Genomic DNA, 24,821 nt, shown 5'->3' with positions numbered 1-24,821 from the left:
GGGCCCCCTTAGCCCATAACAAGGTTACAGATATATAGAAACATTGGGGTAACAGTCACCCTGCTATAGTTCCAGGGGTACCCAGGGCACAAATAAGCACTTACCCCAAATCCCCCCCTAACTGGCCTTCAGGCTGGGCCCCCTTAGCCCATAACAAGGTTAAAGATATATAGAAACATTGGGGTAACAGTCACCCCGTTATAGTTCCAGGGGTACCCAGGGCACAAATAAGCACTTACCCCAAATCCCCCCCTAACTGGCCTTCAGGCTGGGCCCCCTTAGCCCATAACAAGGTTACAGATATATAGAAACATTGGGGTAACAGTCACCCCGCTATAGTTCAAGGGGTACCCAGGGCACAAATAAGCACTCACCCCAAATCCCCCCCTAACTGGCCTTCAGGCTGGGCCCCCTTAGCCCATAACAAGGTTACAGATATATAGAAACATTGGGGTAACAGTCACCCCGCTATAGTTCAAGGGGTACCCAGGGCACAAATAAGCACTCACCCCAAATCCCCCCCTAACTGGCCTTCAGGCTGGGCCCCCTTAGCCCATAACAAGGTTACAGATATATAGAAACATTGGGGTAACAGTCACCCCGCTATAGTTCCAGGGGTACCCAAGGCACAAATAAGCACTCACCCCAAATCCCCCCCTAACTGGCCTTCAGGCTGGGCCCCCTTAGCAGGGAAGCAGTATAGCATCCCCTGCTCAGATGAATATATATATATATAATAATGCAGAGAAGAAGGGCCATCTGTAAATGAGGTGCATCTTGCCGTGTATATTAACCCACGATGCACCATTTCCCCCCAGAATTCTAACATGCATGTGCTGAATATTATTATGCCAACCAATCATATGCCTGCTTTTGTTAGCCAATAACTACAGAAGACCAGCAACAACCAGATTCCTGCTTTTTTTATTTTAACTACACTAGATCAGTGACCCAAAGCAGCCAATCCACAAGGCCAGTGAAAGCTAACTGTTGATTGGCTGCTCTGGATAGAATGAACAGGGGCAATGTAGCCTTTAATGTCTCTCTGCTTTATTCTTGGGGTCTCTGTAGTATAAAGTTCTGTCTTCAACAAGGCCTCTTCCTTTCAGAACCATTTTATCCTCATACACATACATTGTCCCAAAGGCCCGGCTCTCTGGGGGTGTCTCAATGACTCCGCTGAATGTGAGGTGGTGAATTCCATAAGGGTCCATGCAGTATCTGCCTTCGTGGTTATGGCCAGCCAGGTATCCCACCACACAGGGATGGGACTGCAGCACGGACAGGACCTCGGGGTAATTCCAAACCAGGCACATGGGGTCGGCTGCATCTGGGTGCACTGGGAGGTGGCCTGAAAAAGAGGGGAGGAGCTCATGTATAGCAGACACTTCTTCTTACTGGAAAATTAGTGACTCATGGGTGGGCGGGGCTGCTAACTGTCATGGCAGCTTACGGGGAGAGAAACAGGGGCTCTTATGTAGCTAATTTATAAATAAAACAACAATTTCAGAAGGAAGCAGCACAAATTAAATATTAAGAGGCAGGATAATACTTTTCATTTTCACGTTCACTTACTAACAACAAAAACGTTTTCTTCCTTCTCATCCGAAGACGTTAAAACCCTTTCCATCCAATCCAGCTGGGATGGGCTGATGCCGCCATTGAACAATACGAACTGCACCTCCTCCAGTCCTGAAAGGGAAATCACATATATATATATATGGATGTATGTAGGAGCCAGTTTGTGCTCGGGGGTCTGCAATGATGGGTGGAGAAGCAAGCAGCACATTTTATAAAGTATTTGGGTGGATTTTGGGGTATTTGGGCAGGTTTTATGGTATTTGGGCAGGTTTTGGGGTATTTGGGCAGGTTTTAGGGTATTTGGGCAGGTTTTATGGTATTTGGGCAGGTTTTAGGGTATTTGGGCAGGTTTTAGGGTATTTGGGCAGGTTTTAGGGTATTTGGGCAGGTTTTGGGGTATTTGGGCAGGTTTTAGGGTATTTGGGCTTGGCATACAGGGGTATGACCAGGCAAGGGGCAGGTATTATACCTGTTGGGCTGTTCAGATCCTCATTTGGGTTCTTTTCCTTGAGTAGATTTAAGGCAATGTCATACTTGGGGCTCGTCTTCTCCCTCCCAATGGGGCTAAGATCGTAACCATCGATTAAAAGAAAGCGAAATTTGGGGCAGGGACTAAAATGATAGGCGTAAAACGATTCATCATTGAATTCTCCATTCTCGGAGGTGCCCCCTCCCCGATCGATTCTGTCCCCTCGAGCTTGGGAGTTCAGTTTGGACCCATTTAAATATTCTCGGCTGAAGTTGTAGAACTCATGGTTGCCCCATACGTGATGGAACTGGATGGGAAGTTTGTCCATTTCCACTAACACCCTCTCAAGCGCGGTTTTCGAACTCTTATCCTTCGTGTTGATTCCATCGATGATATCTCCGAGTTGAAGAATGAATGCCGGTTTTATGGATTCCATAGCCCACTCCTCAACAGCGGCTTTAAGCTGTGTCAGGCTGTTCCTGTAATATCTCATACTGGTCTTTAGGTAGTTAAATCGATTATCCATATCAGCGTACTGAATATCTGCTATGATTCCAAAGGTAAAATACGGCTCTTCCATCCTTTTACTTTCCATGGTCCTTTGAAGTTTCTTCCCCCTGCTGACAAGAAGAAAGGTAGAATCTCAGCCATAAAGCAGGGCAGGACTGCTGCTTACAATGGGGGGGATCAGATAGGATCTGTGCCACTGTGACAGAATGCTCTGTTATACAGATAGCTAGAATCTCAGCCATAAAGCAGGGCAGGACTGCTGCTTACAATGGGGGGATCAGATAGGATCTGTGCCACTGTGACAGAATGCTCTGTTATACAGATAGCTAGAATCTCAGCCATAAAGCAGGGCAGGACTGCTGCTTACAATGGGGGGATCAGATAGGATCTGTGCCACTGTGACAGAATGCTCTGTTATACAGATAGCTAGAATCTCAGCCATAAAGCAGGGCAAGACTGCTGCTTACAATGGGGGGGATCAGATAGGATCTGTGCCACTGTGACAGAATGCTCTGTTATACAGATAGCTAGAATCTCAGCCATAAAGCAGGGCAGGACTGCTGCTTACAATGGGGGGATCAGATAGGATCTGTGCCACTGTGACAGAATGCTCTGTTATACAGATAGCTAGAATCTCAGCCATAAAGCAGGGCAGGACTGCTGCTTACAATGGGGGGATCAGATAGGATCTGTGCCACTGTGACAGAATGCTCTGTTATACAGATAGCTAGAATCTCAGCCATAAAGCAGGGCAGGACTGCTGCTTACAATGGGGGGGGGATCAGATAGGATCTGTGCCACTGTGACAGAATGCTCTGTTATACAGATAGCTAGAATCTCAGCCATAAAGCAGGGCAGGACTGCTGCTTACAATGGGGGGGGGGGGGGGGGGGATCAGATAGGATCTGTGCCACTGTGACAGAATGCTCTGTTATACAGATAGCTAGAATCTCAGCCATAAAGCAGGGCAGGACTGCTGCTTACAATGGGGGGGGGGGGGGGGATCAGATAGGATCTGTGCCACTGTGACAGAATGCTCTGTTATACAGATAGCTAGAATCTCAGCCATAAAGCAGGGCAGGACTGCTGCTTACAATGGGGGGATCAGATAGGATCTGTGCCACTGTGACAGAATGCTATGTTATACAGATAGCTAGAATCTCAGCCATAAAGCAGGGCAGGACTGCTGCTTACAATAGGGGGATCAGATAGGATCTGTGCCACTGTGACAGAATGCTCTGTTATACAGATAGCTAGAATCTCAGCCATAAAGCAGGGCAGGACTGCTGCTTACAATGGGGGGATCAGATAGGATCTGTGCCACTGTGACAGAATGCTCTGTTATACAGATAGCTAGAATCTCAGCCATAAAGCAGGGCAGGACTGCTGCTTACAATGGGGGGATCAGATAGGATCTGTGCCACTGTGACAGAATGCTCAGTTATACAGATAGCTAATAATATAATATAATATAATATAATAGATAATATATGAAATGTATAAATATACTTAGAGAAATAGCTACAATTAGCTGTAGCTTCATACTATGAGGCTATGCAGTGGGAGTACTGAGTTCTGTTTGGCTCTGTTAACTTTGTATAAATCTATTTGCTGGACTTTTGCACGAGGAGCAATGTGGCTAGCCCAAAGACTAGCTGGGAAGCTAAATTACGGAGGGGGGCACTAGCAAACACATGGGTAGGAATACACACTCAATAGAGGAAGCAGTGGCTGTAACTGGAAGTACAGGGGTACCCAGGAGCATGATGGGAGGAAGGTGAGACAGCAGGGGGAGCTAGAGGGGAATCCAATATGGCGCTGGATGAGGTGCATGAGTGATGGTGGCTCTGGAGCAAAGGATCAGGTTATACATTTAACAAATATTTCCTAAGCTTTCTAGTACTCATGGCTGTAGCAACCAATTAAACAAGTGACCAACAGATTCTGTGTGCTGATTGGCTGTTATAGGGGGATATACAGACTCCCATAATCACTAAATGGAACTGGGCATACAAACCAGGCACAGAATTCTATGCGGAGTTGAGTCTGTTGGGCAGTGGCTTCTGATTTATAGGCAAGAAACTCTCTGCCTGCACTAAAGCCTCTTATTGTGCAATATTGGGAAAATTCAGCTTGCATCAGAACCGGCGCCATGTCTGATACTGACCCCGCCCATCAGAACCGACGCCATGTCTGATACTGACCCCGCCCATCAGAACCGACGCCATGTCTGATACTGACCCCTCCCATCAGAACCGGCGCCATGTCTGATACTGACCCCGCCCATCAGAACCGACGCCATGTCTGATACTGACCCCTCCCATCAGAACCGACGCCATGTCTGATACTGACCCCGCCCATCAGAACCGACGCCATGTCTGATACTGACCCCTCCCATCAGAACCGGCGCCATGTCTGATACTGACCCCGCCCATCAGAACCAACGCCATGTCTGATACTGACCCCTCCCATCAGAACCGACGCCATGTCTGATACTGACCCCGCCCATCAGAACCGACGCCATGTCTGATACTGACCCCTCCATCAGAACCAGCGCCATGTCTGATACTGACCCCGCCCATCAGAACCAACGCCATGTCTGATACTGACCCCTCCCATCAGAACCAACGCCATGTCTGATACTGACCCCTCCCATCAGAACCAGCGCCATGTCTGATACTGACCCCGCCCATCAGAACCAACGCCATGTCTGATACTGACCCCTCCCATCAGAACCAACGCCATGTCTGATACTGACCCCTCCCATCAGAACCGGCGCCATGTCTGATACTGACCCCGCCCATCAGAACCAACGCCATGTCTGATACTGACCCCTCCCATCAGAACCGGCGCCATGTCTGATACTGACCCTGCCCATCAGAAACGGCGCCATGTCTGATACTGACCCCGCCCATCAGAACCAGCACCCTGTCTGATACTGACCCCGCCATCAGAACCAGCACCCTGTCTGATACTGACCCCGCCCATCAGAACCAGAGCCATGTCTGATACTGGCCCCGCCCATCAGAACCACCGCCATGTCTGATACTGACCCCTCCCATCAGAACCGATGCCATGTCTGATACTGACCCCTCCCATCAGAACCGGCGCCATGTCTGATCCTGACCCCGCCCATTAGAACCACCGCCATGTCTGATACTGACCCCTTCCATCAGAACCGGCGCCATGTCTGATCCTGACCCCACCCATTAGAACCACCGCCATGTCTGATACTGACCCCTCCCATCAGAACCGGCGCCATGTCTGATCCTGACCCCGCCCATTAGAACCACCGCCATGTCTGATACTGACCCCTCCCATCAGAACCGATGCCATGTCTGATACTGACCCCTCCCATCAGAACCGATGCCATGTCTGATACTGACCCCTCCCATCAGAACCGGCGCCATGTCTGATCCTGACCCCGCCCATTAGAACCACAGCCATGTCTGATACTGACCCCTCCCATCAGAACCAGCGCCCGGTCTGATACTGACCCCTCCCATCAGAACCAGCGCCGGGTCTGATCCTGACCCCGTCCATCAGAACCAGCTCCCGGTCTGATACTGACCCCTCCCATCAGAACCAGCGCCATGTCTGATACTGACCCCGCCCATCAGAACCGGAGCTGTGTCTGATACTGACCCCTCCCATCAGAACCAGCGCCATGTCTGATACTGACCCCTCCCATCAGAACCAGCGCCCGGTCTGATACTGACCCCTCCCATCAGAACCAGCGCCGTGTCTGATCCTGACCCCGCCCATCAGAACCGGCGCCATGTCTGATACTGACCCCACCCATCAGAACCGACCCCATGTCTGATACTGACCCCTCCCATCAGAACCAGCGCCATGTCTGATACTGACCCCGCCCATCAGAACCGGCGCTGTGTCTGATACTGACCCCGCCCATCAGAACCAGCGCCATGTCTGATACTGACCCCTCCCATCAGAACTGATGCCATGTCTGATACTGACCCCGCCCCTTACCTGGGGGCATTGCTAGCGCATATACTGGAATATTTGGCTCATTAAGTTACCCAAGGCAAGTGTTTGCCCCTCCCAGTAAAATGCTGCCTGATTGGACAGCTAAATATTGAATCTTCTACATAAAATTCATTTGAATCCCAAACCAAATCGGAACTCTAAATTGCTCAAATCTGGCAAAAATAAGTTCTATCAACAATGACCAAAAAAAGTGTCATGTTTAGTCACATAACTTCACATTCTTTTAGTATGACATAGACAATGATATTCTGAGAGAATTTGCAATTGGTTTTCATTTTTCTGGTTGCTAGGGTCTTGTTTATCTTAGCAACCAGGAAGGGTTTTAAATATGAATAGGAGAGGGACTGACTAGAACAATAACAATAAAACTCAGCAATAGTCATTGGCTGCTGGGGTCAGTGACCCCCATTTGAAAGCTGGAAAGATGTGGAAGTGAAAGAAAATCCCGCTACCAGACAGTGTCTTTACAGTGGTTACTGAACTACAACTCCCAGCATTCTCAGTGACACATCCCCATTCCCTTGTATAGGATGTTTAGAGCCATGCCCCTGATTCAGTAGCCAGACCTTATTCCCTCACTGGGCCGCTCATGGCTCCACAGTAACCCAGAACATTTACATTTGTCATTCCCTGCATTAAAGGGAAAGTCAAGCTCTTAATTTAGCGTGACATTCTCCCCCCCCCCCGACGCCAGCTATACACCCTTTCATAACCACCCACTACCACCCAAACATAAGTTCCTATATTATATTTTCTCTTAGAATGTAAGGGTTAAATATAGATGTTCCCCCTCGGTGCAGGAATATACAGTGTGCCTTACCCAGCATGCCCATGGGCACAGGTCCTGTATCAGTCTGCCCCTGAGGCTCCAATGAAGTGGCAGGGCTTTCAGCTTCCTATTCACTATCATCACTGGCTCCTCCCACCCCGTCACGCTTACGGGCAGGACACACCCCTCTCACTAGCAAGTAGATTCCCTGTTGTATCTTGTATTTATTTGTATTTATTGTTATACTTTGTATTTATCTATTATTATCTTAATAACCCCCTGTTTGTATGAATGTATCCTACCGTACAGCGCTGCGTACATAAGTAGCACTTTATAAATAAAGATATACATACATACAATATACATACAATCCTGCTCTGTGTCTTTAAATTCTCACTGGTTGCAAAGGGGCGGAGTCAGGGAAATACCAATGCCTTAGTTAGGGGGAGGCATTTAAAGGGACAGCTCCTGCAGCAAAGAGCAGGAAACAGTTGACAAACTAGGAGGATGTGACAGCTCGGTGTTAATGATTAGTCTAAACTGAGTGTGGAGGCATGGAGGGGTCAGGTACGGAGCACAAGTGGCCCCCCGACTGCAGCTTTCTGGGAAATTCTCTTTTCTGCCATCAAAACAGAGAGAGGTTATGGAGAACCTGCAATTTTGTTATGTTTGGGTTTTTCAGTCTGGCAGCCTACGTGCAAGTAAGTGGTTCTGGTCTCGCAAACGCTGGCGCTGGAAAGAAGTTCTGCTGTTGTACACAAACCCCCTGATGTACAGCAGCCTGTATGGGGGGGTGATTATTTCTGCATATCCAGGGACTTATAGACCAGGGGGCAGAATATATGATGTAGGGGTATATTTAGGGGTGTAAGTTTATAGCTATAGACCCTACACTATGTGAGCAAGCGACTTGCATCCCCAGTAATTCCCCCATACCCCATCTGTTTTGGGTCCCTGCCTCCCCCTGCAGTTCTGGGATCTGCCCCCCCCTATAGTTGTGCTGCTGGGTGCACTATATCCACTAGTCTATACCCATGTGCCAATCACAGTGGCGTAAATAAGGCCCCCGCAGACCCTGCAATGCGGGGGGGCCCCGAGTCTTAAAGGTCCCACTGCCACCAGGATCTGAGGGGCCCTAAAAGCGAATGCCGCCACTGCCCCCTGGTCCCCTCCACATGCACCCGGAACTGACGTCACATTCTGCACTAATATAAATGGTGGGGCCCCTGAAAGTTCCTCTGCAGGGGTGCCCCACAAACTCTAGTTACGCCACTGGCCAATCAGGTAGGAGAGGGCTTACCCCCTGGAGCTTCACCACCATATTTTACAGCAAGTGTCCAGCAGTAGCATGGGGGCTTTTATTTTTTTCTCTATACAATGTGTGGGCCCTTGGGTGCCTGTACAGAACCACAGCCTTGGATTTGGTACTGAGGGGAATAAAAAAAAAAAAGTTATCCAAAAACCTCCCCTAACCGACCATCCCCACTATTATAAATGCTTCCGGCATTTTACCCAAGATCCTCTGGCTTTGATTGGCAGTATACATACATTAGCACCATTACAAGAAAATGATCTCTGTTTATATTGAACTTTTTTTTCCTGTTAAAGAAATGTATTTTTAAACCTTAGATTGTAAGCTCATTCTTTTATCTTTTGTGTCTTACAGATAAATGACCCTGATGCAGAAATGTGGATTGTAAGTATTGTATGGCTTCTTATTCTATAGCTTATTGTGTGCCCAGAACATTCCTTCTCTGTATATTTGTATTTATACATATGGGTAGGGGGTGCCATAGTGTTTCCCTTAGTCAGTACAGTATGGGGGTACAGCTTATTGTGTGCCCAGAACATTCCTTCTCTGTATATTTGTATTTATACATATGGGTAGGAGGTGCCATAGTGTTTCCCTTAGACAGTACAGTATGGGGGTACAGCTTATTGTGTGCCCAGAACATTCCTTCTCTGTATATTTGTATTTATACATATGGGTAGGAGGTGCCATAGTGTTTCCCTTAGACAGTACTGTATGGGGGTACAGCTTATTGTGTGCCCAGAACATTCCTTCTATGTATATTTGTATTTATACATATGGGTAGGAGGTGCCATAGTGTTTCCCTTAGACAGTACTGTATGGGGGTACAGCTTATTGTGTGCCCAGAACATTCCTTCTCTGTATATTTGTATTTATACATATGGGTAGGAGGTGCCATAGTGTTTCCCTTAGACAGTACAGTATGGGGGTACAGCTTATTGTGTGCCCAGAACATTCCTTCTCTGTATATTTGTATTTATACATATGGGTAGGGGGTGCCATAGTGTTTCCCTTAGACAGTACAGTATGGGGGTACAGCTTATTGTGTGCCCAGAACATTCCTTCTCTGTATATTTGTATTTATACATATGGGTAGGAGGTGCCATAGTGTTTCCCTTAGACAGTACAGTATGGGGGTACAGCTTATTGTGTGCCCAGAACATTCCTTCTCTGTATATTTGTATTTATACATATGGGTAGGGGGTGCCATAGTGTTTCCCTTAGACAGTACAGTATGGGGGTACAGCTTATTGTGTGCCCAGAACATTCCTTTTCTGTATATTTGTATTTATACATATGGGTAGGAGGTGCCATAGTGTTTCCCTTAGACAGTACAGTATGGGGGTACAGCTTATTGTGTGCCCAGAACATTCCTTCTCTGTATATTTGTATTTATACATATGGGTAGGAGGTGCCATATTGTATTTCCCATATATACAATTATGACATTGTTGTGGCTGAGCAGGCACTAAGCGCCCCCATAATACTCTCCCCGCAGGCCGTCTATATGATCCCAGCGACACTGATTCTCTTCGTCAGTATAAAGCCGGACGTCACAGGTACAGGAGGGATCAGTGAGTGATATTAATGACAGCAAACTGAAGCAGTTACATTCCGGGCAGCATTAAGAAACCTGCAGGCAAATAAGACTTTGCCCTAATAACTGGTTCTGTGAGTTCTTGCCCAACAAGAGCAGAGCTGCAAATACATCCCTGTATTGTTCTATCTTTCCTACCAAATGCTGCCACCAGGGGGTCTCTAGGGGGTACATATCAGAGGCTAAAATGCGGCAGAGGCTATTGCTCCCATTCATAATATCAGGCCCCAGTTGGCAATCTGTGGGTTCAGGCAAATGCCAGAGGGGCTGCTGTAAGGTGCCATAGTCACTATTTATTGGGCTGGGGGGGGCTGTTTGTGCCTCTGGGTACTGGGAATGCCAGGGGGGCTGCTGTAAGATGCCATAGACACTCACTATTTATTGGGCTGGGGGGGCTGTTTGTGCCTCTGGGTACTGGGAATGCCAGGACCCAGGCCCAGACTGGCAATCTGTGGGTTCAGGCAAATGCCAGAGGGGCTGCTGTAAGGTGCCATAGTCACTATTTATTGGGCTGGGGGGGCTGTTTGGGCCTCTGGGTACTGGGAATGCCAGGGGGGCTGTAAGGTGCCACAGACAGTCACTATTTATTGGGCTGGGGGGGGGCTGTTTGGGCCTCTGGGTACTGGGAATGCCAGGACCCAGGGCCAGACTGGCAATCTGTGGGTTCTGGCAAATGCCAGAGGGGCTGCTGTAAGGTGCCACAGACAGTCACTATTTATTGGGCTGGGGGGGCTGTTTGGGCCTCTGGGTACTGGGAATGCCAGGACCCAGGGCCAGACTGGCAATCTGTGGGTTCTGGCAAATGCCAGGGGGGCTGCTGTAAGGTGCCATAGGGAGTGACTATTTATTTTGCTGGGGGGGGGCCTCTCTGTCCTTGAAATGCCAGGGCCTGTTTTAAATCTCAGCCAGGGCCTACATGTTATAATGTTATAATCTCTATACCCTAGAGCCCTATATACACGGCATTGGGCATTGTGGCTGGGTTTCTGAACTATAAATGCTATTTGCCTGTTACCAGGTCATGTGATGTGGAAATCGCTAGCAGATCTGCATGCAGCCGCGTGTGCGTTTGGCGCCATCTACCTTTCCAGGTGCCTGTATTTCCACACGACAAAGAGCATCCTGCATGAGGAGGAAGGCAGGTGAGAGTATGAGAATTTTCTCAAGGGTAACTACCTACAGAGCGGCTGAGTTGCCACAATAGCAGAGATCTATCGCAGCCGACTCAATTGCTCCGTGGGTACTTACCCTAAAGGGCTGTAGCCTGAAGTTTTGCACTGGGAAAGCCTGAATGCCACAGGTTATGCGGGTTCAAACTGGCACAAAAATCTCGCAGTGGGTCATGGGTGGCTGATGGGCCAAATTCTGTCCTCTGCCCCACCCTGCCATGGCTTATGTGTATATTTACTTCTGTCTCACCCCCTCCAGTGACACAGAGCTCCTAGTAGCAGCTACTTGTTGTGGCTACAAATGGTAAGGGCAATCCTCAGTATTGTCTATGGCAGGGTATTTTCTGGCATTTAGTAGCCATAACAAGTAGCTGCTACTAAGTAGCTCCATGTGTCTTTACCCTGAGAAGTGACAGTTTACTGGGTCGGTTAGGAAAGCGTGGGTTAGGGCCGGATGTGGGCCTATATAATGGGGCCGGATGTGGGCCTGTATAACCCAGAACCTGCCAGAGCACAGGAAAGCAGAGCAGGGAGATAGAGCAAGTAATTGGCCTATAGAGAGACCGCAGTAAATAACTCTGCAGAGACAACTCTAGACTGAGATCTCCTTGTAGGATGTGAAACTTTCACTTTTAATCACCAGTCTCATCCCAATGCTGGGAATGAAGTCTGAAGAGCTGTGCAGTATGGCAGCTCCATTGTCTCACTAAGCACGTACAAGTAATCATGGATATTATATATATACATAGCTGCAGTACATAGAGTATATTTCCATGGGGGGGATTATGGGAATATAGTAACTGTTTTACTTTCTAGCTGTCTCTATCTACAAATATAATCACCTTGACCCACTGGCTGGGTGCCTGAATGGGACTGGCCAGAGTACCAGAGGATCTGCCCCAGTGCCCCAGCCAGGCATAATTGCTTGCTCTTTTCTCTTTTACCCCATAGGTCTATATGGCACCTATTACATTTAGTACTGTCTACATCTCTTTGGTTTGAGAGTGGGCCCTCAATGTAAGGTTCTCCCGTGGGTCCTTTGAGACTGAGTCTGATACTGCTGGGTACCGTAGGTCGGTGGGTGTTGCACAGAGGTGCTCTCTTTGTCTACTGGTGCCACACAACAAAGAATAGTGCAAAAGAGACTTACTGTGCCTGTTGTCCAGAAATCCTCACTGAGTCTCTGGCTCTGACTGACACTCACAGGATTGCGACAGGTGCAGCTACTGGCACGGGAGGTGGCAGCTTAGTCCTGCTGGCCTGGCTGGCCAAGAGCCCAGGGTGGCTCAGAGAACCCCTCAGTGACTGCTAATATCCTTATCATTTACAGTAGGGGGTACATTATCCCTTATAATACATGAGTGATACTCAGAGTTCCCTGTATAACTCAGCCTGCAGCCTTGTGCCTTTATATGGGGGGCACAGAACCCCTCAGTGACTGCTAATATCCTTATCATTTACAGTAGGGGGTACATTATCCCTTATAATACATGAGTGATACTCAGAGTTCCCTGTATAACCCAGCCTGCAGCCTTGTGCCTTTATATGGGGGGCACAGAACCCCTCAGTGACTGCTAATATCCTTATCATTTACAGTAGGGGGTACATTATCCCTTATAATACATGAGTGATACTCAGAGTTCCCTGTATAACTCAGCCTGCAGCCTTGTGCCTTTATATGGGCACAGAACCCCTCAGTGACTGCTAATATCCTTATCATTTACAGTAGGGGGTACATTATCCCTTATAATACATGAGTGATACTCAGAGTTCCCTGTATAACTCAGCCTGCAGCCTTGTGCCTTTATATGGGCACAGAACCCCTCAGTGACTGCTAATATCCTTATCATTTACAGTAGGGGGTACATTATCCCTTATAATACATGAGTGATACTCAGAGTTCCCTGTATAACTCAGCCTGCAGCCTTGTGCCTTTATATGGGCACAGAACCCCTCAGTGACTGCTAATATCCTTATCATTAACAGTAGGGGGTACATATGCATCATGGGATCCACTAATGACCAATTACCCATTCTCTTCCCAGGGAGTTGTCAGGCCTGCTGATAATTGCGGGATGGTTACTTCTCTGCAGGAAATCACAACAGTAAGTTCTGTGGGTCCCTTTCCTTCTGTCGGTATCGGTACCAGCCCATTATGTAAAATATTTCATCCCACATTGCAAGTGGGATGAAATATTTTACATCATCTTTTCTTTTTTTTACATGGAGACAAAATGTTATGTTTTTGCCAGGTCGTCGGTTGGTGGGATCAGACTCATGATTGCAGTTTCGGTATCAACAGCCCCATTTTTAATTTGGATCTACATTTATATCAACAAGGAAATGCGGACGTCCTGGCCGCAGCACTGCAAAACCGTCATCTGATTGGTGCAAAGGTAACTTAGTGAGGTAAAACAGCACAACGCTGCATTACAAGGCAATGGCCACTAGAGGGGGATCATGGATCCAACAAACACCAGGAAATAAAACTGTAGAAAAACAAAATTGCTGCTCAGACTTTGGTCAGGCTCACTTTATTCTTTGCTGTACAGTCATACAGAATATTATCTCTTTTACAGTCCCTGGCTGCCATTAATTAGTGAATGTTCTCTTGCAGACACTATGGGATCTAGATGTGCAGTTGAGAAGATACAGCATAGCGCAGATTAATATTACACACAGCACCAAAGGCCGAGACAGATCCGAACGCCAACCTGTGAGCTGTGGAACCCGGGCAGAGCCATACAGGCACATATACCCTGTACTTTGCTAATAATTCCTCAGTGAGGAGATACAATATCTAATATGTATATATCCATATATATTATATATAATAATAAAAACACACACCCTATCTGTTCCTGTGTCTGCACTCGGTACTGTAGAAGTGAATGAGAGTTCACAAATAAATAAGTGAATAAAAATTAATTTGCTAATTAGCAGTTCAGGTAGATGCATGCTGCAGACTACACTGGTTGCTGTATACTAGCCAAGTAGCCACGCAGCATGTGGATTTTATATGTGTGTGTTCAGTCTTAAAGGAGACATATTGGATAAAGGAAAAAAAACCCTAATCCTGTAGGTAATTATGAATAATATACGGTGCTGGTTTCCCTTTGGGCTAAACATTAATCCTATCTGTAACAATGGCCCCTTTACTGGAGCTCCCTATAGATCCTCTCAAGTCCCTGTCTGTGTTTCAAATGAGGGGTGGGCGTGTCCTAACGGTCCCTGCCAGATGCACAGTAGGTGGGGGAGTAGCCAATCACAGCCCTGCAGTCACACAAGCAAAGACAGGCTTCAGTTCCCTATCAGGTCAGCCTAGCTGCCAGTGCTGGGCCAAGCCGGCCGGGTACCCAAGGCAACCTGGTCAGCTTGGCCCAGGACCACCTCTTCCCCCCCCATGTGTGTGTGCACAAGCGAGCGCACGATGCATGCACACAGGGCGGAGGGGTTGCTGGGGGGGGGGGTACTGCAGTGGGGGGGAAAGGGCCCAGAACTAGTGGTAGGTGAAAGAAGAGGTACCTGCCAGGTGCCCCCCCCCCCCACTGCTGCGCCCTAGGCAGGAGCCTCTTCTCCCTACCCCTACTTCCAGCCCTGCTAGCTGCTGATTGGTTCCTATCCTACAGCCGCTGAGTGCCGCCGCCCCCCCGCACAGGCTGGGAAAGTAGGAAGCAGGAAGTAGAAGGGGAATTTTTTATAAATTAACCGTAAATTCCTTCTATATTTAGATGGGTACAATTCATTGTCCATTCTGAACAAAGCTCATTTCCCTACTTTTGACTCTGCCTCTCCCATGCAACACCATCTTGTTCTTGTACATGTGAACTGTGGCGAAGGCATTAGTGTTTGGGGGTGACTCAATAACGCCCTCCATTGTTATGTGGTGGATCCCGTGGGAGTCCTGGCAGTAGGCCCCATGGTGCTCGTGACCTGCGATATAGGACACGACACAGGAATGGCGATGGAGGACATCAAGGATCTCGCTGTAATTCCATGCCAGGCAGTTGGTAACTTGGGCATTAGGATGAATGGGCACGTGACCTAGAAAAAAGGGAGAAATCTACAAATAACACTGTATCACAAAATTCTACTTTTGTAACACACCCTTTATATAGTGATATAAATCCAATAGTGCTCATTTATGGCCTGCACAAGTCTCCTTGCTGAGCTACACTAGGGCTGTCCTATGTGTGATATATTCAGTGCCACTAGAGGGTGCTATTTTAGTAAAGTCTATGGATGAGGTTGCAAGCATGGTTGATCTTGGCTCGCCGATGTGAATAACCCCAAGTATATTACTAATACATTACCAGTGATCCCCAACCAGTGGCTCAGGGGCAACATGTTGCTCCCCAACCCCTTGGATGTTGCTCTCAGTGCCCCCAAACCAGGGAGTTATTTTGAATTCCTGACTTGGGGGCAAGTTTTGGTTGAATAAAAACAAGATTCCCTACCAAATAAAGCCCCTGTAAGCTGATAGGGTGCATAGAGGCCCCTAATAGCCAATCACAGCCCTTATTTGGCTCCTCCATGAACTTTTATGGTGCTTGTGTTGCTCCCCAAGTCTTTATACATGTGACTGTGGCTCCCGAGAAAGAAAGGTTGGGGCCCCTGCATTAGACAATAATGATAAACACAAGTACACACAATAAATACTTACTAGCAATGACCACCTTTTCCTCCTGCTCGTCTGCATAGGTAAGGATCTTGTGTAACCAGGACAGCTGCTCTTTGCCTACTCCTCCATTAAAGTTCACTAATTGCCGCTCATGCTTGCGGGCTGATGAGCAACAAACGAGAGATGTCACGTGTCTTATATGTACAACCAATAGCATCTCATATGCCGTATTTGAATTTATATACACAAATTTGACTATATGGAATCCAATACACATATACACACTGCTGCCTGGAGGTAATACCATCTGACTTGGGTCGACAATGGCCTAAGCCCTGATTGGTTAGAGCAACCTGTGCAACCTAGGTGTATCTGTATCTATCCTACCTACCTAGAGTTGCCACCTGGCTGGTATTTAACGGGCAAAGCCAGTAAATCAACCATTAGGGCCGACACTGGCCCCACCCATTTCCCCACCCAGTCTGCCCATTTCCAGTCCCATTGGACGGTATTACAATTTTACCACCAAGGTACTTGCCAGTAGATTTGTAATTCACTCACCTTCTCTGTTGCCGATCAGCCTTTTTAGTGACAGGCCCACCCAGGCCCCGCCTATTTCCCCTGCCAGTCTGCCCATTCCCCACCCATTTCCCAGCCCCATTGGACAGTATTACAATTTTACCACCAAGGTACTTGCCAGTAGATTTGTAATTCACTCACCTTCTCTGTTGCCGATCAGCCTTTGTAGTGACAGGCCCACCCAGGCCCCGCCTATTTCCCCACCCAGTCTGCCCATTCCCCACCCATTTGACAGGATTACAATTTTACCACCAAGGTACTTGCCAGTAGATTTGTAATACCCTATAAATCCCTCCCTCACCTTCTCAGTTGCCGAGCAGCCTATTTAGTGACAGGCCCACCCCGGGCCTGCCTATTTCACCACCCAGTCTGCCCATTTTCCAGCCCTATTCAACTTTTTCCCAGCCAGCCTGCCCATTTTCCCACCCCTTACATCAGTTTTCCCCAACCAGTGGCTCAGGGGCAACATGTTGCTCTCCAACCCCTTGGCTGTTGCTCCCAGGGGCCTCAAAGTAGGTGCCCATTTTTGAATTTCTGGCTTGGGGGCAAGTTTTGGTTGCATAAAACTCAGTGTAAAGCTAAACAGAACCTTCTATAGGCTACAAGTCCACAAAGGGGCTACCAGATAGCCAATTATAGCTCTTATCTGTACCCCCAGGAACTTTGTCTATGCTTGTGCTGCTCCCCAACACTGTTTCCATTTGAATGTTGCTCACGGGTATAAAAGGTTGGGGATCCAAGCCTTACATCATAGCCCTGCCTGCTAATGACATCACGGCCAGCCCTGACCGGAAGGGGGGGGCAACCCTGTACCAACCTTTGCTGTCCCCAGGCTCCTCAGGAGAACAGCTTTGGGTCACAAAGGCAATGGACGCTTGGTAGTTGGGATGGTTCATGTCCCTGCCCAGGGAACTTAGATCATAAGTGTCTATTACAACAAAGCGGAATCTGGGGTACGGGCTGAAGTGATAGGCATAGTAATCTGCGGCCTCCCCCCGTTCTATGTCAGGGATGGGATCTTCCATCGGGCGAGTGTTCAGCTTGGATTGTACCAAATAGCTGCGTTTGAAGTTGTAGAGCTCGTGGTTGCCCCAGACATGGTGCCAGCGGCCCTTCATACCTTCTGTCACTTGTAAAACCTTCTCTAGGGCGTTTTCCGACTCCTGCAGTCTTTTGTTGGAGCTGTCGATGATATCCCCAAGTTGTAGCACAAAATTAGGCACAGTAGCCTGGGAGCTCCACTCTGCCACCGCATGATGGAAGTGGGTGAGGCTGTCTCGGTAATATCGCAGTGACCCCCAGCAATTGGGCGCAGTCGGGCGGTCGGCATATTGGACATCTGCTATAACCCCAAAGGTAAAATATGGCTGCTTGTTTCCCATAGTCTCGCTATGATCTTTGTCCTCCATCAGTGACAGACAATGCCCTAGACAGTACAATACAGGAAAATAAGCCAAAATAAACACATATTTGGGGGCCCTCCTGCTGAATCACTATGGGGGCAGTGGATGAAGCACGGGGGGCTTCATCAGCCACAATTCCTCATGCAAATACTGCCAGCAATTACAAATAAGTTAATGGAAGCTTGATAGATGGAACAATAGAGTATATTATGTAGAGAAAAGAGACTAGAATAATAGAGTTTGATGGAGGAGAGGAGGAGTTTTGAGAGTGGGCCCATGGTACAAGGTTTTCTGGGGGGCCCCTACCATCTCAGTCCGATCCTGCTGGAACGTTGCTTAAGAGTTACTGTTTTTGGGTGAAGTTCCCCTTTAAAGATAAATCAGCGCTCATTGCTCAGAGATGAATGAGGTCACATCTGATTGCTTCCTCCAGCCAATCATATTAAAGAGCAACTGAGGGACAGTTTATGTCCCCGTTTCAGTAAATACGTGGCTGGAGAGGCTTGTGTACTTTTGTTTTCTAAATCCATAATTGATCAGTGGTCCTGTTGCCCTGTACTGCCCATAAGTGGGCATGGTCTATATGTTTTGCAGTTAAAATAATAAGGATTCTGTAATCCAGCAGCTAAGCATGCTGGGAGTTGTAGTCCTAGAGTCCCCTTTTGCCAGCAGTGCTCTATGTATTGGCAGCAGCAGCAGAGCCATACCTGTGTGCTAGGGAGGTTCCCAGGCAGATCTGCGTAGGTAACTGTCCCAGGGAGACTGCTCATGGGTTAATCTGTTGCCGTGGATCTTGCAGTTTATGGAAACTTCCTGGTACCAGCACCCGGTCTGTCAGTTTACTGAACGCTGCAGTCTCCCTGCCCAATAGTGCTCACACCATGATATAGCTAAAATGCTGCCCCAACCCAGAGGCAGAGCCACCCGTAGCAGGGAGGAGCCACACTCACAAACCCAAAGCAATTTTATTTCCTGCCCAGAACATGCCTGGGGTGCTCTGGGCTTGCCAGCTGAGCTTACTGACCGGCTGAGCAGAAGGGGAGGTTAAGCCGGCCGGTTCCTTTCACTCAGCAGCTTCCCAATAAGCTTTACTTTTCTGTTCTCTGACTCTTGAAACAGCGCAGCAGCTTTTCCTGCAGGTCTGTTAGTTACCTGGCTTCTGTTTCACTGTATCAGGAGTCGGAAACAGCAGTACAGAGAACATAAACCGCTAGGCAGAGACTGCTGTTAAAGGCACAGTAACACCAAAAAATGTATATATTTCAAAGAAATTAAACTATAATGTACTGCTGCCCTGCACTGGTAAAAGTTTTGTGTTAGCTTCAGAAACATTACTAGAGTTTATATAAACCCTGGTGTGTAGCCATGGGGGCAGCCATTCAAAAGAAGAAAAGGCACAGGTTATATAGCAGCTAACAGATAAACCCTGTAGAATATAATGGTGTCTTATCTGTTATTTGCTATGTAACCTGTGCCTTTTCTCCTTTTTTCCAGCTTCAATGGCTGCCCCCATGACTACACAGCAGCGTATTTATATAAACTATAGTAGTGTTCCTGAAGCAAACACGCCAGTTTTACCAGTGCAGGGCCACAGGATGTTAAATTTCAATTACTTTAAAACACTTTCATTTTTTGGTGTTACTGTTCCTTTAATAGCACTGACATTTACAGGGGACTTCAAACTGTTTATATGTTTGCAATAATGTATATTGGATGGGTACGGTTCCCCTTTAAAGGAAAAGTAACACCAACAAATTTAAACACCAAAAAGTCATTAAAATAAAATGTACTGGCAAAAATGGGGTGTTTGCTACAGAAACCCTACTATAGTTTATATAAATACCCCGCTGTGTAGCCCCGGGGGCAGCCATTCCTGCACTGGTACAGCTGGGGTGTTTGCTACAGAAACCCTACTATAGTTTATATAAATACCCCGCTGTGTAGCCCCGGGGGCAGCCATTCCTGCACCGGTACAGCTGGGGTGTTTGCTACAGAAACCCTACTATAGTTTATATAAATACCCCGCTGTGTAGCCCCGGGGGCAGCCATTCCTGCACCGGTACAGCTGGGGTGTTTGCTACAGAAACCCTACTATAGTTTATATAAATAGCCCGCTGTGTAGCCCCGGGGGCAGCCATTCCTGCACTGGTACAGCTGGGGTGTTTGCTACAGAAACCCTACTATAGTTTATATAAATACCCCGCTGTGTAGCCCCGGGGGCAGCCATTCCTGCACCGGTACAGCTGGGGTGTTTGCTACAGAAACCCTACTATAGTTTATATAAATACCCCGCTGTGTAGCCCCGGGGGCAGCCATTCCTGCACCGGTACAGCTGGGGTGTTTGCTACAGAAACCCTACTATAGTTTATATAAATACCCCGCTGTGTAGCCCCGGGGGCAGCCATTCCTGCACCGGTACAGCTGGGGTGTTTGCTACAGAAACCCTACTATAGTTTATATAAATACCCCGCTGTGTAGCCCCGGGGGCAGCCGTTCCTGCACCGGTACAGCTGGGGTGTTTGTTACAGAAACCCTACTATAGTTTATATAAATACCCCGCTGTGTAGCCCCGGGGGCAGCCATTCCTGCACCGGTACAGCTGGGGTGTTTGCTACAGTAAAGGATTTTGAAAGGTGTAACTTACACAAGCAACCAGGCAGTGGTGTGAATGAGAGACTGGAAAGTCAATAGGATTGGAGCTGAAAAAAGGACCAATAACAGTGAAGCCTCATGGAGCAATAGATTTGGGTTTCTGGGGACAGTGACCCCCATATGAAAACCAGAAAGAGACAGAAGAAGGAAATAGTGCTGTGAGTGAGTTGACAAATTGTTGACCTGAGCCTGTCCCTAACCCGCCCTCATCCGACCCACCATTCTGCCATCACTTATACCCACGCTGACCCACCCATCTCTGACTTCACAAACCTCAAGGGGGCAAGGTATTGACATTACAGGTGAGGGGGGTCCTGGGCATGCACTTTCACAATAGTCCCCTTTAATAGAATTTACAGCAATTGGGACTTAGATTAAAAAAAAGGAAATTGCCTGATTTTGTTTCAATTTTGGCAAACCCAAGGACAAGTGCCAGGGGGCACAGCTCGGGTATACTAGTAAGGGGTTGTGATAAATTTGGGGGTATGTAGAGTCCTTGGGATGGGATGTCTGACAGACTGGCAAGCAGGCAGAGGGCATGGCACTATGATTGTGGTGGGGAGGGCAGGGAGAATACAGTGCCTAGGGTGGCACACAGGGTACATTAGGTAATGCCAGGGGAAGAAGGAAAGATGTTGGTTAGAGTAAAATTCAAGGGAAGAACTAAGAGTGGGGGCAAAGGCAGAATTCAGGATGGTGGGTGATGCCAGTAGAAGAATACACGGTGGGTATGGGAGTACTAAGGTTAGTATGCCAGGCTTACTATAGGTGCCAAGCGGAACATGCAGGGTGCAAGAGAGGGTGCTGAGGGAATTAAGCACTGCATGTTAGGGTGCATTAAGGGATGCCAAATGGAATATAAAGGGCATATCAGAGCATGAACGCCATTTTAGGGGGTGGTATGTAAGGGTGAGCCCAGGTACGGAAACTACAGCTGGGGTGCCCGGAGAAGAACATGGGGTACATAGCAAGGTGCCAAGGAAAGTATAGAGGCCAAGGTGGAACTGATGCAAGAGGTGGGTAATAGGATGCCCAGGGGAGCATACAGTGCCAGTCAGGGGCAGGCAAGCTACACACATGAGGCATTAGCTGGGGCAGTTTGTATGTGGCTCTGGGGGCACAGGGGAGGGCCCAGGAAAGGGTTAAAGATTCCAATGGAAAACTTTCGGGGATGGGATTGTGGGCACTGAGGTTGGCACATGCAGGGCTATATTGGGGGGCAATGGGGGGGATAGGGGGCACAAGGGCTATTGGGGCATGAGGGGGATAAGGGGCACAAGGGCTATTGGGGCATGAGGGGGCACAAGGGCTATTGGGGCATGAGGGGGATAGAGGGCACAAGGGCTATTGGGGCATGAGGGGGATAGGGGGCACAAGGGCTATTGGGGCATGAGGGGGATAGGGGGCACAAGGGCTATTGGGGCATGAGGGGGATAGGGGGCACAAGGGCTATTGGGGCATGAGGGGGATAGGGGGCACAAGGGCTATTGGGGCATGAGGGGGATAGGGGGCACAAGGGCTATGAGGGGGATAGGGGGCACAAGGGCTATTGGGGCATGAGGGGGATAGGGGCAGGCTTGGGCAAGGGAAGGGCAGGCTATTGGGGCATGAGGGGGATAGGGGGCACAAGGGCTATTGGGGCATGAGGGGATAGGGGGGCACAAGGGCTATTGGGGCATGAGGGGGATAGGGGGCACAAGGGCTATTGGGGCATGAGGGGGATAGGGGGCACAAGGGCTATTGGGGCATGAGGGGGATAGGGGGCACAAGGGCTATTGGGGCATGAGGGGGATAGGGGGCACAAGGGCTATTGGGGCATGAGGGGGATAGGGGGCACAAGGGCTATTGGGGCATGAGGGGGATAGGGGGCACAAGGGCTATTGGGGCATGAGGGGGATAGGGGGCACAAGGGCTATTGGGGCATGAGGGGGATAGGGGGCACAAGGGCTATTGGGGCATGAGGGGGATAGGGGGCACAAGGGCTATTGGGCATGAGGGGGATAGGGGGCACAAGGGCTATTGGGGCATGAGGGGGATAGGGGGCACAAGGGCTATTGGGGCATGAGGGGGATAGGGGGCACAAGGGCTATTGGGGCATGAGGGGGATAGGGGGCACAAGGGCTATTGGGGCATGAGGGGGATAGGGGGCACAAGGGCTGGATTGGGGGGGCAGGCATGGGAGGGGGATAGGGGGCACAAGGGCTATTGGGGCATGAGGGGGATAGGGGGCACAAGGGCTATTGGGGCATGAGGGGGATAGGGGGCACAAGGGCTATTGGGGCATGAGGGGGATAGGGGGCACAAGGGCTATTGGGGCATGAGGGGGATAGGGGGCACACAGCCCGGTTTGAGAGTGCAGAAGCCGCGCAGGTAGAATGGGAGTGAGGGCGGAGCCCAGCTAGTAACAGCCTAACCCGCAGTCCGACCAGAGGCACTCTGACCCGCCCCCGCCGCGCTTGCTCCTGGGAGTTGTAGTCCCCCCACACATACCGAGCGAGTCCCAGCTCCTAGTCAGAACTACATCTCCCAGGGAGGCGGTGCGAAAGGTCAAGCGATGAACCAATCGGAGCAAAACAAAAGGCAAGCGGGGCGGGGCTATCTGTGTTGTGGTTTGTATAGTCACATGTCTGTGCCGCAATGTATTCAGCGCAGTTCCCTGTGTATTTCGGTGCTGTACCTCCAAGCGTTTAGCGCCGCTGTGCTCAGTGCTCTTCCCCCCATGTACTCCTAATGTAACAAATACAGACTAGTACCCCCAGTGCCCCCCATCAAGGTTCCCCACTCAGTGCTGTGTATCCTATAGTCATCTCACACAGGTTACAGACTGTGCCTCATGCCTAGGGTACATTGTGGGGGAATACTGGGGCTTGTTTGTATGGTTTGGGCCCCTGGTTCTGCTGAAAGCATTAAGGCTACAGGGTATAATAACTTTACCTACTTTATGGAACAGTTTGGGGGGTCTCTTTCCTGTTCAGCACAATAATGCCCCCCCTACCCCCCCACCCCACACACACACACACAGCCAGGTTTATACAGAAAGGGTTCCTGAGATGGGAAGAACCTGACTGAGCCCTGACCCCAACCCAACTGACCCCCTGTGGGATGGAACCCCCCGACTGTGAGCCTGATCCCCAACATCAGTGCCCAACCTCACTAACACTATTGTGGCTGAATGGGAGCAACTCCCAGCAACCCTGCTCCAATATCTAGTGGGAACCTTCCCTGACTGAGCCCTGACCCCAACCCAACTGACCCCCTGTGGGATGAACTGGAACCCCCCGACTGTGAGCCTGATCCCCAACATCAGTGCCCAACCTCACTAACGCTATTGTGGCTGAATGGGAGCAACTCCCAGCAACCCTGCTCCAACATCTAGTGGGAACCTTCCCTGACTGAGCCCTGACCCCAACCCAACTGACCCCCTGTGGGATGGAACCCCCCGACTATGAGCCTGATCCCCAACATCAGTGCCCAACCTCACTAACGCTATTGTGGCTGAATGGGAGCAACTCCCAGCAACCCTGCTCCAATATCTAGTGGGAACCCTCCCCGGGGAGTGGGGCAACATCACATTAAAGGGCTTTTTCACCTTTAAGTAAACTTTTAGTATGTTATGGGATGCCCTATTCCCAGCAACTTTGCAACTGGTCTTCATTGTACATCTTTCCAGCTTTCAAATGGGGGTCACTGACCCCGGCAGCAAGAAAAAATTTTCTTTTATTGTTGTTATCGTTACTTTTTATTCCTTATATTTATATTCAGTTCCTCTCCTTATCATATCCCAGTCTCTCGTTCAATCCACTGCATGGTTGCTAAGGTAAACAAGACCCTAGCAACCAGATAGCTGCTGAAACTCCAAACTGGAGAGCTGCTGAAGAAAAAGCTAAATACCTGAAAAACCACAAAAAATGAAAGCCAGTTGCAAATTGTCTCAGAATAGCAATGACTATGTCATACTCAAAGTGAATTTAAAGGTGAACTAGCCCTTTGGAAGCAAGAGACAAGTCTGCCAGTTCCACATTACAGTTAAGCTAAAAGGAGGGTTAGTCCGCGTTAATGCAAAATATTTATTAACATGTCAAACCATTTACAGATTGAAGCTCTCGCTGATATAAAATGGTTACACATCGAAAATTATTAAATATACTCCC

The 24,821-nt window shown here is 48.8% G+C and overlaps 3 protein-coding genes across 5 annotated transcripts; 1 reads left to right on the top strand and 2 right to left on the bottom strand.

Moving 5' to 3' along the window:
* Positions 1 to 906: 906 nt before the first annotated feature.
* Positions 907 to 7,482, bottom strand: adprm (ADP-ribose/CDP-alcohol diphosphatase, manganese-dependent). Of its 2 annotated transcripts, none has more exons than XM_012971669.3 (4): positions 7,389 to 7,482; positions 2,051 to 2,667; positions 1,576 to 1,692; positions 907 to 1,351 (listed from the first exon to the last, which is right to left on the bottom strand). In XM_012971669.3, exons 2-4 carry the CDS (start codon positions 2,643 to 2,645, stop codon positions 1,035 to 1,037), a joined length of 1,029 nt encoding a protein of 342 aa, XP_012827123.1. In that variant the 5' UTR covers positions 2,646 to 2,667; positions 7,389 to 7,482; the 3' UTR covers positions 907 to 1,034. The 2 variants fall into 2 exon arrangements, with proteins under 2 accessions (XP_012827123.1, NP_001008013.1); NM_001008012.1 differs by having other exon boundaries at positions 909 to 1,351; positions 2,051 to 2,670; positions 7,389 to 7,433.
* Positions 7,483 to 7,781: 299 nt separating this feature from the next.
* tmem220 (transmembrane protein 220) lies at positions 7,782 to 14,274 on the top strand. 2 transcript variants are annotated; one of them, XM_012971516.3, is made up of 7 exons: positions 7,782 to 8,038; positions 9,004 to 9,033; positions 10,148 to 10,208; positions 11,265 to 11,388; positions 13,461 to 13,520; positions 13,668 to 13,824; positions 14,033 to 14,274. In XM_012971516.3, the coding sequence occupies exons 1-6, from the start codon at positions 7,892 to 7,894 to the stop codon at positions 13,798 to 13,800; spliced, it is 555 nt and encodes a 184-aa protein (XP_012826970.1). In that variant the 5' UTR covers positions 7,782 to 7,891; the 3' UTR covers positions 13,801 to 13,824; positions 14,033 to 14,274. The 2 variants fall into 2 exon arrangements, with proteins under 2 accessions (XP_012826970.1, NP_001107282.1); NM_001113810.1 differs by having other exon boundaries at positions 7,856 to 8,038; positions 13,668 to 13,811; positions 14,033 to 14,269.
* Positions 14,275 to 15,076: 802 nt separating this feature from the next.
* On the bottom strand, positions 15,077 to 19,246 carry adprm.2 (manganese-dependent ADP-ribose/CDP-alcohol diphosphatase gene2). Its single transcript, XM_002935937.5, has 4 exons — positions 18,726 to 19,246; positions 17,433 to 18,041; positions 16,079 to 16,198; positions 15,077 to 15,459 (listed from the first exon to the last, which is right to left on the bottom strand). The coding sequence occupies exons 2-4, from the start codon at positions 18,022 to 18,024 to the stop codon at positions 15,158 to 15,160; spliced, it is 1,014 nt and encodes a 337-aa protein (XP_002935983.2). The 5' UTR covers positions 18,025 to 18,041; positions 18,726 to 19,246; the 3' UTR covers positions 15,077 to 15,157.
* Between the last annotated feature and the right edge of the window lie 5,575 nt (positions 19,247 to 24,821).

Source organism: Xenopus tropicalis, chromosome 10, assembly GCF_000004195.4.
Source record: "Xenopus tropicalis strain Nigerian chromosome 10, UCB_Xtro_10.0, whole genome shotgun sequence".
Lineage (NCBI taxonomy): Eukaryota > Metazoa > Chordata > Amphibia > Anura > Pipidae > Xenopus > Xenopus tropicalis.
The sequence above is the reverse complement of the archived record's forward strand: the minus strand, read 5'-3'. Positions and strand labels throughout refer to the sequence as shown.

What these genes read in the sequence shown, in the direction of transcription:
- adprm (XM_012971669.3), bottom strand. Translation starts at nt 2,645, where the DNA reads ATGGAAAGTAAAAGGATGGAAGAGCCGTATTTTACCTTTGGAATCATA. An exon ending in GGATCTGAACAGCCCAACAG is followed by an intron (nt 1,693 to 2,050) that starts GTATAATACCTG and finishes TTTCCCTTTCAG; the next exon opens with GACTGGAGGAGGTGCAGTTC. An exon ending in AGAAAACGTTTTTGTTGTTA is followed by an intron (nt 1,352 to 1,575) that starts GTAAGTGAACGT and finishes CCTCTTTTTCAG; the next exon opens with GCCACCTCCCAGTGCACCCA.
- tmem220 (XM_012971516.3), top strand. Translation starts at nt 7,892, where the DNA reads ATGGAGGGGTCAGGTACGGAGCACAAGTGGCCCCCCGACTGCAGCTTT. An exon ending in GTCTGGCAGCCTACGTGCAA is followed by an intron (nt 8,039 to 9,003) that starts GTAAGTGGTTCT and finishes TGTGTCTTACAG; the next exon opens with ATAAATGACCCTGATGCAGA. An exon ending in CTGATGCAGAAATGTGGATT is followed by an intron (nt 9,034 to 10,147) that starts GTAAGTATTGTA and finishes CTCTCCCCGCAG; the next exon opens with GCCGTCTATATGATCCCAGC.
- adprm.2 (XM_002935937.5), bottom strand. Translation starts at nt 18,024, where the DNA reads ATGGAGGACAAAGATCATAGCGAGACTATGGGAAACAAGCAGCCATAT. An exon ending in GGAGCCTGGGGACAGCAAAG is followed by an intron (nt 16,199 to 17,432) that starts GTTGGTACAGGG and finishes GTTGCTCATCAG; the next exon opens with CCCGCAAGCATGAGCGGCAA. An exon ending in GGAAAAGGTGGTCATTGCTA is followed by an intron (nt 15,460 to 16,078) that starts GTAAGTATTTAT and finishes CCTTTTTTCTAG; the next exon opens with GTCACGTGCCCATTCATCCT.